This window comes from Pantherophis guttatus, chromosome 5 (assembly GCF_059756535.1).
Source record: "Pantherophis guttatus breed Tessera chromosome 5, ASM5975653v1, whole genome shotgun sequence".
Lineage (NCBI taxonomy): Eukaryota > Metazoa > Chordata > Lepidosauria > Squamata > Colubridae > Pantherophis > Pantherophis guttatus.
The window spans coordinates 21985796-22003946 of record NC_142067.1 but is presented as its reverse complement, the minus strand read 5'-3'; the positions used below and the strand labels follow the sequence as shown (position 1 = coordinate 22003946).

At 36.7% G+C, this 18151-nt stretch overlaps 1 protein-coding gene across 1 annotated transcript in view; it reads left to right on the top strand.

The window, feature by feature from the left end:
- Positions 1–12969, top strand: part of MICU2 (mitochondrial calcium uptake 2) — a 72403-nt gene extending 59434 nt beyond the window's left edge. Inside the window, exons 9-12 of the mRNA XM_034410238.3 lie at positions 6859–7030; positions 7218–7326; positions 9187–9344; positions 10677–12969. Coding sequence (XP_034266129.2) covers positions 6859–7030; positions 7218–7326; positions 9187–9344; positions 10677–10781 — 544 coding nt within the window. The 3' untranslated portion in view covers positions 10782–12969. The remainder of the gene's footprint in view (positions 1–6858; positions 7031–7217; positions 7327–9186; positions 9345–10676) is intronic.
- Positions 12970–18151: the final 5182 nt, after the last annotated feature.

Genomic DNA, 18151 nt, shown 5'->3' with positions numbered 1-18151 from the left:
GCCCTTTTCACTTTAAGATTCCTCTTATGTGTATCCAATGGTATCTTTGGGCCATTGGAACCTCTGCAGACTGACTCCTTTCTATGTTATAGATGTAAATATTGGAAAGCCAAGACATTGGAAAGAAAACGAGATTGGACAACCATTTGTCTGAAACGGTATAGGGTTCCCTGCTTGAGCAGGAGGTTGGACTAGAACAGGGATGTCAAACTCTTGTTGTCACAGCATTGTCATGTGACATATCGTAACTTTTTTCCCCTTTGCTAAACTGGGCGTGAATAAGGCCAGCGCATGACGCATCCGGCTGTGAGTTTGACAGCCCTGGACTAGAAAGTCCTTTCCAACTCTTATTTTGTTGTTGTTAAGCCTAAATAATTTAGATCACAAGTGTCAAACTCGCAGTGTCACGCTGCCATCATGTGATGTTTCGCGATGTTTTTCCCATTTGCAGAGCTGGGGTGGGTATGGCCTGCACGTTACACATGCAGCCCGTGGGCCGCCAGTTTGACACCCCTGATTTAGATGGAATTCATAATACAATTGCTTCTTTCGCAATTAACAGAACATCAATGCTAGGGTAAGAAGCAGCCACATTCACAACTCACATACAGTATTCATCTGGTTAATCCTGAATTCAGAAACGGATCGTATTAGTTTTACTCAATATGATCAATCCCCTTTTAAACATGCAAACAGGCACTTCTTCCATTCATCTCACAAAAAGAAACCTGGTGGTTTTCATCATGTCTGTTCCCTCATTCCTTTATTTTGTTATATTTTTGCTTAGACATAGCAAGCCTAAGAATCTGGAACAGTCAAAAACTTGTAATACAGTTGGTCATAATCAAGTTATTTTCCTAGTGGATATATACTACTATCTAGAATGTTTTACTCCCAGCTAAAACCAAAATAGGAGCTCCTGGAAATGGATGAGAAATTCATTTCTTTCTCATTCCAGTACAAATTTATCTGATTAAAATTTTCCAAATCAAAATTTAGTTATTCTCCGGTAGTTGTAAATTTCTGAATGTTGTGCTACAACTTTGCAACAAAGTGCAAAGCTGGATAAATGGGCACAAAAAGATGTATATTGCTGAAAGTAGCGAAATGCATTTTACATGGGAATTTAATTGCAGAAATATAATATTAGAAAAATATGCATGCAAATCATGCAATCATTGTATCTAACTTGGATTTTAAAATAATGGAGAAGAGTGGAGAGATGACGTTAAGATAAGAAAAAGGAGAAATTCAGATTTGGCCATGCCTAATGCCACAAAAACTTGCCTTTCCATGGTTTTAGGATGCTCCAGCTCTGCGAGAAAATAAGTTTTTGATATGCTTAAATTTGCTCCTTTTTCTCAAGGTACAGTGGGGTCTTTAACTGTGTTAAATCCAGAGTGCACCAGTGAAAGATTGTTTGCATTTATAGTGTGAAATGGAATGTCTCGGGTAATTAGATAAAATCCTGCATTGATCCAATGAGGCATAACACTGATAATTCTGTGTACCTACTACATTCAACAAATGTAGGTTAAAGATCTTTGCCTACCGCAGATAGAAGCTTGTAATCAAAATTGGACTCCCACATTTTGCTCTTAGAGCTGTTAGGATAAGTATAGGGTTTTATATAGGTAATTTTTCAACAGAGGCATTTCTTTTTCATGCACTTGGTATGTGTCTCCTTATCACTGCCCACATATATCCACAATCCATCTGCATTGTGACATGACAGTAGAGTTTGTTTTAATGCACAGAAAGGTGAATGAAAGGATCAGTGTCTATTTTTCTTTAAAGCTCTGTGGAGATATCACTTTTCACATTATTTTATTTGTAAGTAACTCAAGCACATCATTTCTAGGGTTCTGTTGTTCAGGAAAAATGTGATTTCTATCTCATAGTTTTTCACATTTCTACCTCACATGGGAGGCTATTGTTGGCTTTTTGATCAAAGTGCCATGATGTTTTTACAACAGATGACTGATGAGCTGTACAGACATAGATCATTGTCAAAGGCAGAGGGGAAAATGATGGTAAATGCTTTTATCATTTTCCAAGTTCTTGTTAAAAAGGCTTTCCATTGATCAGCGGAGTAGCCAGAGAAAGCAGGAGTGATTACATTTGATTAGGCTGCTTTAAAACCTGTCACAGAAGCTTAGATATTGTTAACTATGTAATTTACATTCCTTAAAATGATGTGGATGGGGGAGGGGGGAAAGATTCATTCATAAGGCTTAATGGTGCTTATGTATGCTTAAGAGATTTTGTTTTTTCAAAATACTGAAATGAAATGTAGGCTTTATTATTTAGTCTTTCACTTTTCCTGTTGATTTGTTGTTCTTTGCAACACATAATTTAAACTTAGCATGCAGAAGTGACTTTAAATCATGCTACACAGCAAGTCTTCTGTATAGCAGATCATTACACGGTTTGTGACTTCTACTTCATAGTGCACTTGATTCATTTTATTTATTCTCTACCATTAAGAAGGCAATTTGCCTTATATGCATGTTATCGATTTCATGCTGGCAATAAAGCTTTTAAACTAGCATTGTTGTTTTTTTCAAGCATATGCAAAATAGGAAGGGAAATTGAGAAGGGCTAAATTTGAAGTTTGCAAGAATGGTAGAAATTACCAAGCCCGACAGCTCCCCATTATCCTGACCCCCATGCCATGAACCTTTTATAAGTAATAATGACTTGAATTGTACCCTCAAGAGAGTCACTACATCGTATGAAGCAGAGGTGTCACATGGCCGTTTCATGAAGTGCCCAATGCAGTCCATACTGCTGCATTTTGGACCAACTGCAGCTTCCAAATGCTATTCAAGGGTAGCCCTATATAGACCTTGTTACGTAATCCACCCAAGAAGTAACTAAAGCATGAACTACCATAAGTTGGGTCCCCTGGTCCAGGTGTAATTGGTGCACAAGATGAACCTGTACAAAACCCTTCCTCGTTATAGCTGTCTCCTGTTTTTTGGACGTGTACAGAAGGATCCCCGAGTTGTATATCAACTGTGGAGCACGCTACCCCATTTAGAGATAAAGATGGAAGGTCACTCAAGTCAGAAAATTCGCAATCACTTAGTCTTACCAGAGTTGAGCTGAAGCCTCAATTACCACCATTTTGGCATCATCGTGGTTAAAAACGGATAATCATGCCTCTGCAATGTTCCAGCCCCATTTATCCTCATTTGCCTTTGTTTTCTTTCACATCAAGAACTCCACAGGGTGCCTGTTAGTTTCTATCCCCAAATTGCTAATGAAATCTGATTGAAATGAACCTAGAAAATCAGTTTTCTCAGGAGACTAGTGGATAAAGGAAGCAGTCACTCTTGTTTTGTTCTTTTTGTGAAGAGAGCCAAAGATATATAGAACCTGTCCATCTAGAACGACCTAATCAAACTGCTGCTACAGTCGGCTTACCTTGCAAGAAGCAACAGGAATGTTTTGTTCTCTCCAGGGAACATTTGAATTTGTCAAATGTTCATTTGGCTTTTTTAAAAAAAGTGGGGGAGGGAGAGAAGAATGGCTACTAGCGAGTGTAGGATGTGTCTAAAATGCCATAAGAAAAATAAAAGGAACTGAAATGACTACGCTCTGTAAACAAGAAGTGCAAAGAACAATGCTATAGATGAAGAAAATGGTAGATGTCAAGTAGGAATTGGTTGGGTTGCAGCACAAAATATTTTGGAAAGGTGTATAATTCAAGATGTAAGAAGAGTTGATTATGTCTTACAGTGGTAATGCTTAATATTGTGGAGTTCTTGGTGCTTTTTGAGCTTAGTCGTTTTGCAGGCATTGCCCAATGTCCAACAGCACCAAGAGAACACCAAGAATTCCATTGAATCTGGAGCTGCATAAACTGATGTTTAAAAGTTTGTGAACTGAGCTAAATTGTGATGTGTTCTTTAAACAAGTCCTAAAACTGGATAAACTTGTGTTTAAAAGTTGGTGAAGTCTTCAATTTTCAATATTTCTGCATAAATATGAGCTAAATTGTGATATGTTCTCCACACAAATCCTAAAACTAGATAAAGACAACCTAATTAAACAAAACAGCCAATTGTATATTCTATGGGAATGTGTGATTCCGTGAAGATGCCCTACCTACACATTCCTCATTTACTAGGTGCCACAATATTTTTCAATTAATTTTTCCGCACTGAACTCCTTATTACATGCATCCTGAAATCATACATAATTTAAAAATGTTAACAATTATACTTTTCTGAATTTATGTTCTGTTTTTCAAGTAAATATTACTAAAAAGGTCAAGTTCATGTGTAGCTTGTGAACATTACATGCAAAAGTAGTATACTGGGGAAACAATCTTATCAAAAGTTCTTCAATTAAACAATTGTACAGATATCCATACAATTCCATGTTTATGAATGACCCGGTTTCCTGGCTATATTGATATCTATTATATTTTCTCTTGGCTGCCATATATATATATTTAATTTTGTTCTGCATCCTGTCCTGTTCTTAGTTAGAGTCATTGGTTAGTTAGTTAGTTACTTAGTTAGTTTACTTTATTGTCATTGCACCTCATACAATGAAATTAAATGCCATCTTCAGTGTACATTATAACTATAAAAATAAAACACAAACACACATCCTTCATATTCTATACCAGAGGTCACCAATCTTTCGGACCTCAGGGACCACTAAATTCATAATTTTAAATCCCGTGGACAACTAATATGAATTTTTAAAAAAGATAAATAATATTTAGTGCAATATAAAAAATGCAAATCATTTTTCTGCCGACCACCAAATTTTTCTCGCAGACCACCAGTGGTCTGCAGGCCACCAATTGATGACCGCTGTTCTATACAATTGAATTGAAACCCCTGATATTGCATTAATATTGCACTATACAGTAGAATTCAATATAGTTACTGCTCTGGGATAGAAGCTGTTTTTCAGCCTATTTGTCCTTGTTTTTATTGTCCTGTACCGTCTGCCAGATGGTAATAGTTCAAAAAAAGGGTGCCCAGGATGAGATGGATCTTTAAGAATGTTTTGAACTTTCTTAAGGCAGCGGGAGCTATAAAGCTCTTCCAAGGAGAGGAGAGGGCAACCAATGATCCTCTGGGCAATGATGTTGACCCTCTGGAGTGCTGTCCTATCTGCCACTCTGCAATTGGCAAACCATACACAGGTGCAGTAAGTTAAAATACTATCTATGGTGCAGCGGTAGAAGGTCACCAACAATTTTCCATTCAGTCGTTGTTTCCTGAGAAGTCTCGGGTAGTATAATCTCTGCTGGGCCTTTTTGATCAGTGCTGCAATGTGAGTGCCCAAGTCAGGTCCTCTTTTATAATAACACCCAGAAACTTAAAACTGGCCAATTGCTCCACTCGGTCTCCATTGATAAGCAAGAGCTGGATGTATGATCTATTCCTTCAATCTATTTCTATTAGTTTAAGATGATAGCTATAGAAATTGAATAAATAAATAAATTCCCACTCTGCAAGTGTACTATGTAGTTCATAAATTGATACAAAAATAAATAAAAATTGATATGCATGCCTAGATCTCTCTCTCTATGAATATAGATATAAATGATTTTTCTCTGATGGCCATTCTATAACCAAATTTGTATTTCATTGATATTCATAATACATTTGTTAGCAAAATTTTGAATAAGAGTAACATTAGGTTGTTTGAACAAGAGTATTTTATAGCAAACAATTTCTCATTTCTGTTACTTACATCACTTAAAAGTTTGTCTCTTTTTAAACAGATTTTAATTAAAGTATATGTGCACATTATCTACTTTCATGTTTAAGTCTGCTTTCACATTCAGGCAACTTTTAAAAAATTGCAGATACCAACATTTTTTCAGCCTAGTTACTCATGAACATAGATGAATTTAGAGAGCACTCTAGTGGTAGGCTTGCGGAAGCACAATATTTTTGTAATTCATGGCATTTATTAATTTCTTCCAGCTGTGTATTTAAGATTGCAAACTTTTAAAACCTAGTAATTTCTTTTACTCAACTTGTGTTAAGTCAACAGCTCACAGAACTCTGCCCTCTTGGCATAATTTCTGTTATTCTGCAACACGGAAGTAATGAAAGTTGTTGCTGTTAAGAGATGGAAGCTAACAGTCTGTATGTTGCATTCTCCTACAACAGTGACTCTAAGAGGATACTCTTTATTTACACAGTACCATCAGTTGATAAGAGTAAAGTATTATTTGGCTAAAAATGCGGTATGAAAATAATTGTCTTGACAAAAGGATAACTCTGCTGGATCAGTCCAAGGAAATCTTAATCTAACATTTAGTTTTGGCAACCAAAATGCTTCTGGAGTGCTTTTAAGCAGGAAGTGAAGACTTCGCCTTCTCATACCATTTCTCCCCTAAAGCTGACATGTTGCTCCCATCCCAGAAATAGCACTGATTCCCAAGCCTTTGATAGGCCTGCCTTCCATGAATTTATCTAATTCCCTTTTAAAGGCATCCACATTGGCAGTCATCACCATGTCTCATGGTAATTAATTCTACAACTCTATTTTTCACAAAAGTATTTTTGAAAAATACTTTTGGACAGTTCCAAGTTTCTTTTTGTTCAGCTTTATTGGAGGATCCCAGGTCAGACTGATTCAAGAGGGTGAGATAAAGTCTCTTTTACTTTGTACAGTATATATATATATATGGTATATATGATTTTATATTTACCGGTAGTGCTTCAATCATGTCTGCTTCAATCACCTTTTACCATAGTAAAGAGCTCCAGACATTTTAGCTTTTTCTCATAGAGAAGGCTCTCAAGCACCTGATCTTTTTGGTTGCCCTTTTCTGCATTTAACTAAGCTGTCATATTATTTGTTTATTTATTTTAGATTTATGCAGGATTTACAAGCAGAAGTGCAAGAAATGGAATTCAATCAGTTTTCCAAAGGCCTGACCTTCATGAGAAAGGAAGATTTTGTAGAGTGGTTGCTGTATTTCACTGATGAAGAAAATAATGAAATTTATTGGCAAAATGTGAAAGAGAGAATCCAAGCAGGAGAGGTTGGTATAAATTGCCTCATATTGAATTAAGCATCTATAATATAACTGAAGAGCTTTCTAAAGTACAACAAAATATAATCAAGTTGTTTTGTTTGTACGTAGTTATATAGTGATTTGACAACTCCCTTATGAATACACTTGGATTTTGCTGTCTTGACTAAACATCTCACCCGTTTTGGTATTCCAGAGTATCAGTATGGATGAATTTAAGACTTTCTGCCAATTTACAAACCGTTTAGAAGATTTCTCAATTGCTCTGAAAATGTTTACTGTAGCCAGCCGTCCAGTTAAACGGGGTAAGAAGTGCACCACTTCATCGTTCTTCATGAAATCAAAATGAAAAGATAATGTGTATGGATTCTGAAAATGTCCCCATTATGTCAATTTTGCTTTATAAAGTTGTTTTGAACTTTATGCATTATATGTCAGTCCCTCACTATGTATTATGACAGCTATGAGATGACAGATCACCATCTCTTAGCACGCACAAAGGAAAATAGTGGAAATTGTTTCTAAATGGAAAAATAAATGATTTCCAGTCAATATTGCTACCTGATTTTTAACTGGAATCTCAGTAGGTGGCAACACCACCTCGGCTTTGTCTGGGCTCAGAAGCTAAACAACATCAGGTCTAGTGAGGTTCTGGAAGGAAGAGGAAAACAAAGCTTTTTTCTGCATTGCTGCCAAGAAAAATATATGGATGTGTCTATAATGTCACCAAGAGTTTTGGAGGTTTAAAAAAAAATTATTGGAAGATGCCTCCTTTTGTTTTTGTTTTTTAAGATGAACTGTAATAAAATATATTTAGAAGTTTCTTTAATTAATATAGTACCGTGTGCTTTGCCGCTATGCTAGAATAATAGTAGAACTGAGGTGTGCAGATCAGTTTCAGTCCAAATCATCCATTCAATTTAGACTGTTGGTCCAGTTCAGCAGTTTGAGTTGATTTAGAAAATTGAACCAATGGATGCTTTCTCAATTAATTAGTGAAAAATAGCTCTTGAGCATGAACAAGGCTCTTCCAAACTGTTGATCCGATTTGGAAAACAGAATAAATAACATTACCTTTAAAACATATCTTGCAATCAAAGCTTTCAAAAAACTCTGTTTAGAATCTTCGTTTGACCCCTCCTAAAAAAGGGAACTTAAAAAAGAACATTTAAAAGCTCTTACAAAGATCCACAATTTTTGCTGTATAAAATAAATATTTATACAGTGTGGCTAGTTGTATATGGGTTTTCTCTATCAAAAACTAAGTATATTTCTTCTTTTTTAAAAATCTCTTTAAAAAAGAAGTGACAAACTGGAATGCATATATGAAGTATAGTATGTGAAATAGCATTTATAAACCTTACTACAAAGCTGAACCTTTAACAAGTAAACATGGGATCAATTTGCTGCTGCCATTTATGTAAATAAGAAATTATAAGACAATAGAATCCAAAAATGAACAACATCTTTGGTTTGCTTTATAGTAATGCTCTTTTTCCCCTCATCATCTGTTGTTAATCCATTGCTAGTACAGAATTGTTATATCCTTTTAAAAATGCATAAAACCCCCCATTTGATATGGATTTGATTTTTTAAAATTACATTGCATTTTGGTTATCTTCCTTCCCAGCCTTCTATATATTGTCATAAAGCATGATTGTAAGGAGTGACTTTCTATTGCAGTTAGTGTAGGCCTTACAAGGCAAAGGCAAAGAAAAGCAAACTCAAGAAAATTTTAATTATAGATTGATTTCATAAATCTTTTAGAATACATATACTCGAGGGGAAAATAACAATTCCTTCAGAAATGTAAAAAGGAGTTACAATATTCCAGGTAAAATATTGTAATTCAATTTTTTTTTGTTTGTTTGTTTGTTTACTGGGCAAATTTCTGTGCTCAAAAAGCAGATTCAGGTAAAAAGCTAACTATTTTCCATAAAGTAACTGGTTCCACTTCTGTGAAAATAGAAGTATTTTTTCTTCAATAAATACAGTGCTACATAGCTGTTTAAGCATGGCTATGGACACCCATTTTCTGATCACACTATTAATTAGACGAGTATAGTCTAATAGACATATAAAGTTCTCAGATTCCTTTATTCTTTAGAATTATAAATCTAGTTATTATTTTTAATAGAAACATGAAATATCTTTGCTTGTGTTAGCGGAGTTCAAGAGAGCTGTGAAAGTGGCTACAGGGCAGGAGCTCTCAGATAATGTTTTGGACACCATCTTCAAGATCTTTGATTTAGATGGAGATAATTGCCTCAGCCACGCAGAGTTCCTTGGAGTCCTCAAAAACAGGATGCATCGTGGATTAAGGGTAATTCTGTTCTCAAATGTTCAGTAGAAATGTCTAATTGCCTCAGTTTTAATAAAATAAGGAAAGCTTATACACAGAGAGCTTATATGACCTAGTAGAGTCTTTTTTTAAAAATTTATCAGCTTTATAAATATGCATTTATAAAATAAAATTTATCGTATTAAAACAAGCAGTTTATAATAGGAGGTTAGCTGGTATACAAATTGCTTAAGGCAGCTGATCCCAAAGCTTCTAATGGTGGTAATGAGTAAAAGAATAAAAGGAAAGTAGATAATTGTGTACTTAAAAGCATTTTTAAATGATGACTTATGCCAAATACATGCCCTAGGACAGTGATGGTGAATCTTTTGGGCATCAAGTACCCAAACTGGAACGTGTGTGTGTGTGCGCGCGCACACACACTGGCCAGCAGGTCTTCAGGTTTCCGGCGTGCGCGAAGAACAACTGGCCAATGTGCATGCGCGCGCTGTAAACCAGAAAAGCAGCTGGCGACAGCATGCATGCCCACAGAGGGCTCTGCGTGCCGTAGGTTCGCCATCACGGCCCTAGGATGATGGGGAAGAAAGTCAAAAATAAGCGAATTTATTTATTTATTTATTTGTTCGATTTATATGTCGCCCTTCTCCGGAGACTCAGGGCGGCTTACAATGCATTAAGCAATAGGCTTCATACTTTTGTATATACCTGCTTAGTAGGGCTTTCGGGGGGCCCCTAAGTGGTGTTCTTTTTTATACAAAGTCCGGTTCCTCATTTTACCTACCTTTGAAAGGATGGAAGGCTGAGTCAACCTTGAACCTGGTGAGATTTGAACTTGCAGTAATTGCAGGCAGCTGGTGTTACTTAACAGCACTTTAGTCTGCTGCGCCACCAAGGCTCTTTTTATTCAAGTTTTAGCTCTTCCTACAAAATAATTAAATGACTAAATGGAAAGAGGCAAGTAGTGGATAGTGCCAGCCTGCCCATCAAAGTAGAGCAGGCTGGCCCTGCTGCGTTTGTATGTCATATCTAATCATAAAACAGCTAAACTGCAGAAGTGCCTTTTTAGAACTGCTCCCTCCTGTCATGATTTATAGATCATCCCTAATCATAAAGGAGGATTCATTTGTCCAGCAGCTTCCAACCACAAAAAAATACTTGTGGTTGTGATAGGTTCATTTATAGATGATTAACCAAGACGAAAGTAATGTGTCCTGCAATCAGGTAAATGTGTTTGGACCAGTAGGAATGGTTAACTGACAGATGGATCTGAGTAGCTGACTTTACCCAATGTAGCCAGCCTTAAAAAAATTATAACTTAAATATAGATTGGTAACTGTTACTTTTTTTAAACAGGTGCCTCAGCAACAAGGAGTCCAAGGTTACTGGAAATGTGTGAAACGAGAAACCATTAAAGGAGCAAAAGAAGTTTGGAAGCAAACTGGGAAGAGTCCTTTTTAAATGTATTTGTAAGATCGTTTGTGACTCAGCTTTCTGATTCTGCTTTGTTTTTCATGTATTTGTTTACAGATTGGCTATCCTAGACGAAGTGCAATCATTTAATACCATTAAATATCGGACACTTCCATTATTTGATTTTGATAGGGGTGGGCATGAAAAAGAAAATGCGTTTTGTGTTTCGGAATCATTCAGGGGTGCTGCAATTTGATAGAACTGAAACCCCCAAAGCACTTTTGGTTGTTCTGCATTTTAACTGAAACAAAACTGGGAGGAGCTTTCTTAGCTTGGCCCTCTTCCCCTCCTCTAGCAAATGGCTCCTCTAGCAAATGGCCCATCTGTTGCTCTTCCCAGCTCTTCCTGTTCCTTGCCCTTAGCTGCTGATGTCCTTGGCTTCAATCATGACATAACCACCAGCCCAAATCAGTACCATACCTACCTTCCTTTCCTCCCTTCCCCTTTGCCACTACCATTTCCAGCGTGCTTGGCTTCAAATGCAGCATATGCAATTGATCGATCCACTTTTTAGTATCCACCTTCCTTTCCTTGCCTCCTTTGCCTGCAACCTCATTGGTCTTTTCCTGCTCTCTCTCTCTCTGTCTCTCCCCAAAGCATTTCTCTCTTAAATATGCTAGTTTTGATCCTGTGGCAGACCACCTGAAACTAGTCCTTCCATGCATAGAACACTTTGCACATCCCTACAGCAATAGAATTTGCTTTAGGGTTATTTTGGATGGTACTCATGTTCTCACAGATAGATAGTTTTCCAGCCTATCTGGAATTTTGTACAGATAGTCCTCAACTTACCATCATAATTGAGCCCAAAGTTTCCATTGCTAAGCAAAACACTTGTTAAGTGAATCGTGCCCCATTTTACAACTTCTTTGCGGCAGTCGTTAAATGAATCACTGGAGTTTAAGTGAATCATGCGGTTCTTAAATGAATCTGGTTTCCTGCATTGATTTGACTTGTCAGAAGCCAGCTGGGAAGATTACAAATGCTAGTTGCCAAGTGCCCAAATTTTGATCGTGAGGATGCTACAATGGTCGTAAGTGTGAAAACAGGTCATAAGTCACTTTTTCCAGTGCCATTGTAACTTTGAATACTTGCTAAATAAATGGTTGTAAACAGTAGTGGGTTTCAAATCCCAGCGCTACCTGTTCGCTATCGGCATGCAAGTGCCGGCATGCAAGTGCATGGCACTTCTGCGCATGTGCAGAGCATTTTTGATGGGTGGCCGGAGCTTCCCGCCACCGCCACTACTGGTTCGCCCAAATCGGGGTGAACTGGGAACAATGCACCACTGGTTGTAAATCAGGAAATATCTTTTAAAGGCAAGTTTCATAGCACACATGGGAACATCCCCATTTTTAATAATTAAAGGAAAGAAAAGTATGAAAAATACAACAATGCAATGGAATTTTTATAAGTTTTTGAGCTTTAAATTATATAAATTATCTAACATAAATTCTAGGTAAGAAATTAGTCAGCAAAAGGTATTCTTAGAACACAGTACCTTATAGACATTTGAAAATATTTTTGCATTTGGAGACCAGTTTTTATTACGTTCTTCATGTATTCTGTACTTTATTCTGTTTGCACAGGGATTTGCATCTTTCACTGTAAGCTGGAAATACCAAAATGTATACATAAGCTGGAAGATTGTAAGTTGCACAAGTGTACAAAGATTAGAAGCTAAACACAGTGAAGTCATTAAAAGAAAATGAATGTTAGCATTATATAGGTACTGTATATTGATTTGCCTACTGTCAAGTTCCATCACATCCATTGTTTAAATTCCTAACAACTCTCTGTAATAATTGCTTGACTTGAGCTGTGAATGAATATTAACAGCATATTATACTTCTGGTGTAGTATATAGGCTAAAGGTTGGACTAGGACCAAGGAAGCCCTCATTCACAGTTTTAACGTTTATTGGACAACTTTGGGCCAATCACTTGTATTTAAGCCAGCCATTTTCATAGGAGAGTTGCAATGTTGTTAAAATGATAGAAGATTCATCTCTTCATCTCCCAGAGCAAAGAGAGGAACATATATGTTGAAGTGACTGTTTTTCACTCCAGTAACTTTCCCGAGGCTGGTCATGAAAAATTCATTTTTTAAAAGCATGCATCTACATAAGTTATGTTTTCTGCCTGACCACCACAGAATAAAGTTTAGTTTTCAAACATGGCTGTCTTTAGAGTTCAAATTAATCTGTTTTAAATGAGCAAGGAGTGATTTATAGCTGTATCTTTTTGCTACTGCAGTAACTAGCCCAGATATTGTAGCCTTATTTCTTTTACGTTACTCTATGCAAATCACCTCTAATGAGATTCTCCCCACAAATACTATGATTAAAAACATAACTAGAAATTTCATGGCTAAATGTCTACGGAGATTCTCAATCATTCAGCCCATAGTTGTCGCAAAAATATCCCTAGACATTCTTCACCAGAAATACTTAGCTCTCTAGATAATTGGTCCTGTAACATCCCATCGTTCTTCTGTATTTGGATCTTAGCAAGTCCACTGGGGTCATTCAAACAATGGCCTTTATTCAAACAGTTAAATATTTTGGTTATGGGAACCTTGAAGAGTAAACAGTTCAGTAATTTGAATGCATTAAAGTTAAATCCTAAAATCATTGTTCCTGGCTGGTGAATGTCTTAAATCATTCTAAAGGAATTGGAAAATATTAAAGTGGACTGGCAGTTGAAGTGGATGCAAAGAAAATTCTTGGATTCTATATATTAAGATGCATTAAAATTCACAATAATGATAGTCTATGACACCAAAACTGCTGAATTGCACCTTGTGGGACTTATTTTTAAGTAAACACATGGGATTATGTTGAACGTTTATTGACACCAATTATAGCATCATAATACTTCAGTAGATTTTGCTGATTCTGTAATATGTTCGTTCTTTTGAAGCCAATGAACTGTACTGAAACTGAAGGAAACATAACTGTACAATTACCGTGTGCTACTTTGGATAAATAATCCTTTGCATATTCGTTCATTAGTGCTATGATCCCATATAGTTCTACAGCAAGAAATATTGTTAGAATACCAACAATATTTGTAACTAGGATAACACACATCCCATTGCTATGCATTCTTCAAATCATTGTCATTTAATTGTATTCATTTTGCACTATCTAGAATCTCAGAGGTCAGTATAATTTGACTGTTGCTTCGGCTACTTTTAAATATTGATGTTGATTCATTTCCTGATTTTTTTTTACTTCTTTAAAAAAAGCGCTTTATATCTGATTGTGATTTATTCAGCTGATCATAAAAAAATATTGGGGAACAGTTATTTGTTAAATATTATTGCCTACTCATTGTCACAGAGAAAAAGCGGATCCAAAAAATAGCACTTAACATTTAGATAAGTGTAGTCAATTTCTATGTCTTACTACAGTATAATAGCACTAGCTAAATGTAACATTGAGGAGAAATGATGATTGCAATGATGGTGATGATAAATTGGCCATATCGGAGAATGCTGTACTATCTGTAAGGAATTAAATTAGTAAGGCAGGAGCAGCAATTTGAGGCCCAAGAGAACCATTTTGTCACATAGACCAAGTGCCTCCAAGATCATGAAAAGAATGATCATATTTAAAAAGCATAGGATTTATAGGATTGGGGCATAGGCCTATATATCGATTTTTTTTTTACTTCTTTATATTGCAGTGGGCAAATCTACTTCATTCTTGTCTGCAAAAAAGAAACTTGAATAAGCTGATTTGTGGATATTATAGGAGTTAAGTGTCTGGAGAACCAAGATTTACAGCCATGCTATAAATATTTCTAGTGTTGCCTGACACTACCTGGATGTTAATAGAGATGAACAAAATAGATGTTTCTATTTTGGAAGGCTACAAACTTAAATGGATTTCTGGATTTGAAATAACTTTAGGATTCAGAACATTTCTAGGCTGTTTAATGATGAAAACATTTGGATACCCCCAGTGGTGGAATTAAGCCAGTTCGCACCACTTTGGGAGAACCGGTTGTTAACTTTCTGAGCAGTTTGGCCAACTGGAAGTTAGAAGAAATTATTAGGGCAGATAACCAGTTGTTAAATTACTTGAATCCCACCACTGGATACCCCTACAGAGAACTATGATTACTTGAAATATATTGCCACCTTGTTACCTTTCTGGAAGGCCATAGTTCTGTCAGTGGGCCTGGGAATTCCAGTCTGATAGACAACCAATTAAGTGCCTAGTGTGATTATAATTGTTCTGGCCACGGGATGGTGGTCTTGGAGTTTTAAGCTTTGAGTTTTGAAAACTCCCGGAGTCACTGTTGTGAGTTGGGCTGCCATATAAATCTATTAAATAAATAGATGTAACTAATATTGTTAAGTTATTATTCGTGGTTCTGTCTTGCATAATTACCATTCTGGGATATCTTCAACAGAAAATTATATATAGCTTTGAATGCAGAAAACACAATGATAAGAATGAAGAATGCAATTATTGGTCTAAATATGATAATTTTTTTAAAATCCCCTTATTTCTCCACGTACATACACATTATCTACAGCACTGCTTCTTCCTTTATTTGGTAAGTTCAAATGTAATATGTTACAGCAGAGCCATTTCTGCAAGACAGTGCTACAGTATATGTATTTACATGATCAATCTCACCAGTAGCATTACTAGTTTCAGCTGTGTCTAAACTTGAAATTCCAAACAATATTTATTAGTTTATCTTGAAATTCTTCGATAGCAGTGTAATATTAAGACAGAGGTTTATGGTTTGAATAAGCAACTGTTCCAACTTCAGGTTTCCTGATTAACAATATCAAATTATGGTTATGGTTCCTAATATTAATTTCTCAGTGTAAATACTAAGACATTATTACAGGTATATAATACCTGACTAGGTGGCTCAGTAGCTAAGACACTGAGTTTGTCGATGAGAAAGGTCGGCAGTTCGGCGGTTCAAATCCCCAGTACAGATCTGCGTGAGCAGGGGGTTGGATTAGATGACCTCCAAGATTCCTTCCAACTCTGTTACTGTTACAGGTTCTCTTTGACTTATGACTAGTCACTTAGCAACCATTCAAATTTACAACAGACATACTGAGGGGCTCCATATGACCCAGATTCTAAGTTCCGACCATCACCCCTCCACAGTTATCTGACTGAACTTCAGGTGCTTGGCAATTTAATGTCATTTACCGCATCCCACAGTCACATGATTGCATTTTATGATGCTTTTGCCAAAACTTGCACTTTTGGCAAAACCGCACTTGTAGCCTAGCATTGGTTCACTTAACAACCATGATGTTTGCTTAACTCTGCAAAAGAAGTTGCAAAATTTTAAAAATTTTCAACCATCACAACTTACAACCATGACAGGCAGGCTCCATTATGGTCATAACTTGAGAACTAACTGTACTGCAAAAGCACTAGACTTACTTATCATCTAATAAACTTTCTATCCATGGCGTTATCCTTTGCAGATATATAAGTAATAGAACATGGAGAAGACAGAACATGGAATATTCAGAACACAGATCCAAACCAGTCCATAGAATTCTATCCAGATCTTCTTTTGAGACCTGGGAGAACATTCTCACCTACATCAATTCCAGTTGGAAGCCTGGATGTGGAAGCCTGGATGCTGACAAGCTGCAGCATCTAAAGTAGGGGTGTCAAACTGGATTTCTTCGAGGGCTAGATCATCATTGTTCTCCATGGGCCGGCGGGGGGGGGCAGGGAGATGGGACGGCCAAAATGGGGCATGGGGGGCGTACGTGGCTCCCCGTACCCCGTTTTGGCTGGCAGAGTGCTGCAGGTTGTCCAGACCAAAAATGGGGAGCCCCCCTTGCCTCATTTTGGCTGCCAGAGGCACTGCAGGCCAGTCCTTTGCTATTTCCAGGCCGGCTCCATGTGGCAGATTTAAGCACCCTGCAGGCCTTGAGTTTGACACCCCTGATCTAAAGTATCTGCAACATCTACATAGAAGAATTGGTAGCGCTGATCATTTGCATGCATCTTCAGTTACAGCCCTCATGAATTTCAGTCAGTATGACTCATGCTAGGATTTGAATCTGGCATCAAGCTGGGAAAAATATTATTAAAACTTGGACAGAAGACGTCGGGCTTTTATTTTCTAGGAACAGGCTAAGCTAATATACTAGGCATAGTTGGGAAAATAATTCTTTTCCACAGTCAATACCTGAAAATCAACAACAGATGCCAAGAATATGTCTTCCCTCATAAGCTTCCAGATACATTTAAACAGTATTTCATTGAATTCGGGACTATGTAATGCAACTGTAGAGACACAGTGACTTCATAAATAACTCATGGTAAGCACAAATCTTTTATATTCTGCATTAATGCGAGTAAAAAGCTGGGGGTGGAGGGAACCCATTAGATCCCTACACTAGATGTCTTAATCTAAATTTTGATTGACAGCAGGACAAAAATTGAAAAGTAGAGTAGGGAGAGGAGAAATAACCAAACTCAAAATAGTGAGATACATTTCTTTCCATGGTTTGTAATTGTTTTAATGTATGTCTTTTCTTCTTCAGAAGTTAAATGCCTTGCTATTGTTTTCATTGATTTATAGCTGAAAAAGCAACCAAAACCTCTATTTTCATCGACTGCATGGAAAAGATAATTTGGAAGATTAAAATTAACCTACCCAAACAATATCATGGGATTATACTCAGATACTCAGTATACTCAGCTGGGATTCGGCAAGTGTAAGGAAGTATAAATAGTATTTTTATATAATAAAACATAATGTTAAAAAGGCAGACAATGGCAAACATGGCTGAAATACTATACCTCCAGAAAATGGGAGCTGTACTCATTCTGGTCCGAAGGCTTAGGGTAAAGACCCAGATATTAACCATCTTCCTAAAGGCCTAGAGGGTGAAAGACATGCTGTATATCAAAAGACTCATCGAAAGGCCAAAGCTGCCACTGAGAATACATACTCAGTATGTATTACATAAGTTTTAACAATGACATTGTTTCAAAGACCGGACCCACAGTGTTCATTTCCTATGCTTGCATTTGAGGCAAGCAAATCTATATAGAATAGAATAGAATAGAATAGAATAGAATAGAATAGAATAGAATAGAATAGAATAGAATAGAATAGAATAGAATAGAATAGAATAGAATAGAATAGGAGTAACAGAGTTGGAAGGGACCTTGGAGGTCTTCTAGTCCAACTCCCTGCTCCCAACTCCCAACTCCACTTCAGATAAATGGTTATCCAACATCTTCTTAAAGTATATTTCTATATTTGAAAATAAATAACAAACTCCCACAAGGGGGAGCCTTGTGTTTTATCTTCCCTTCCTTATTTATTGTCCATATTTGCAAAGAT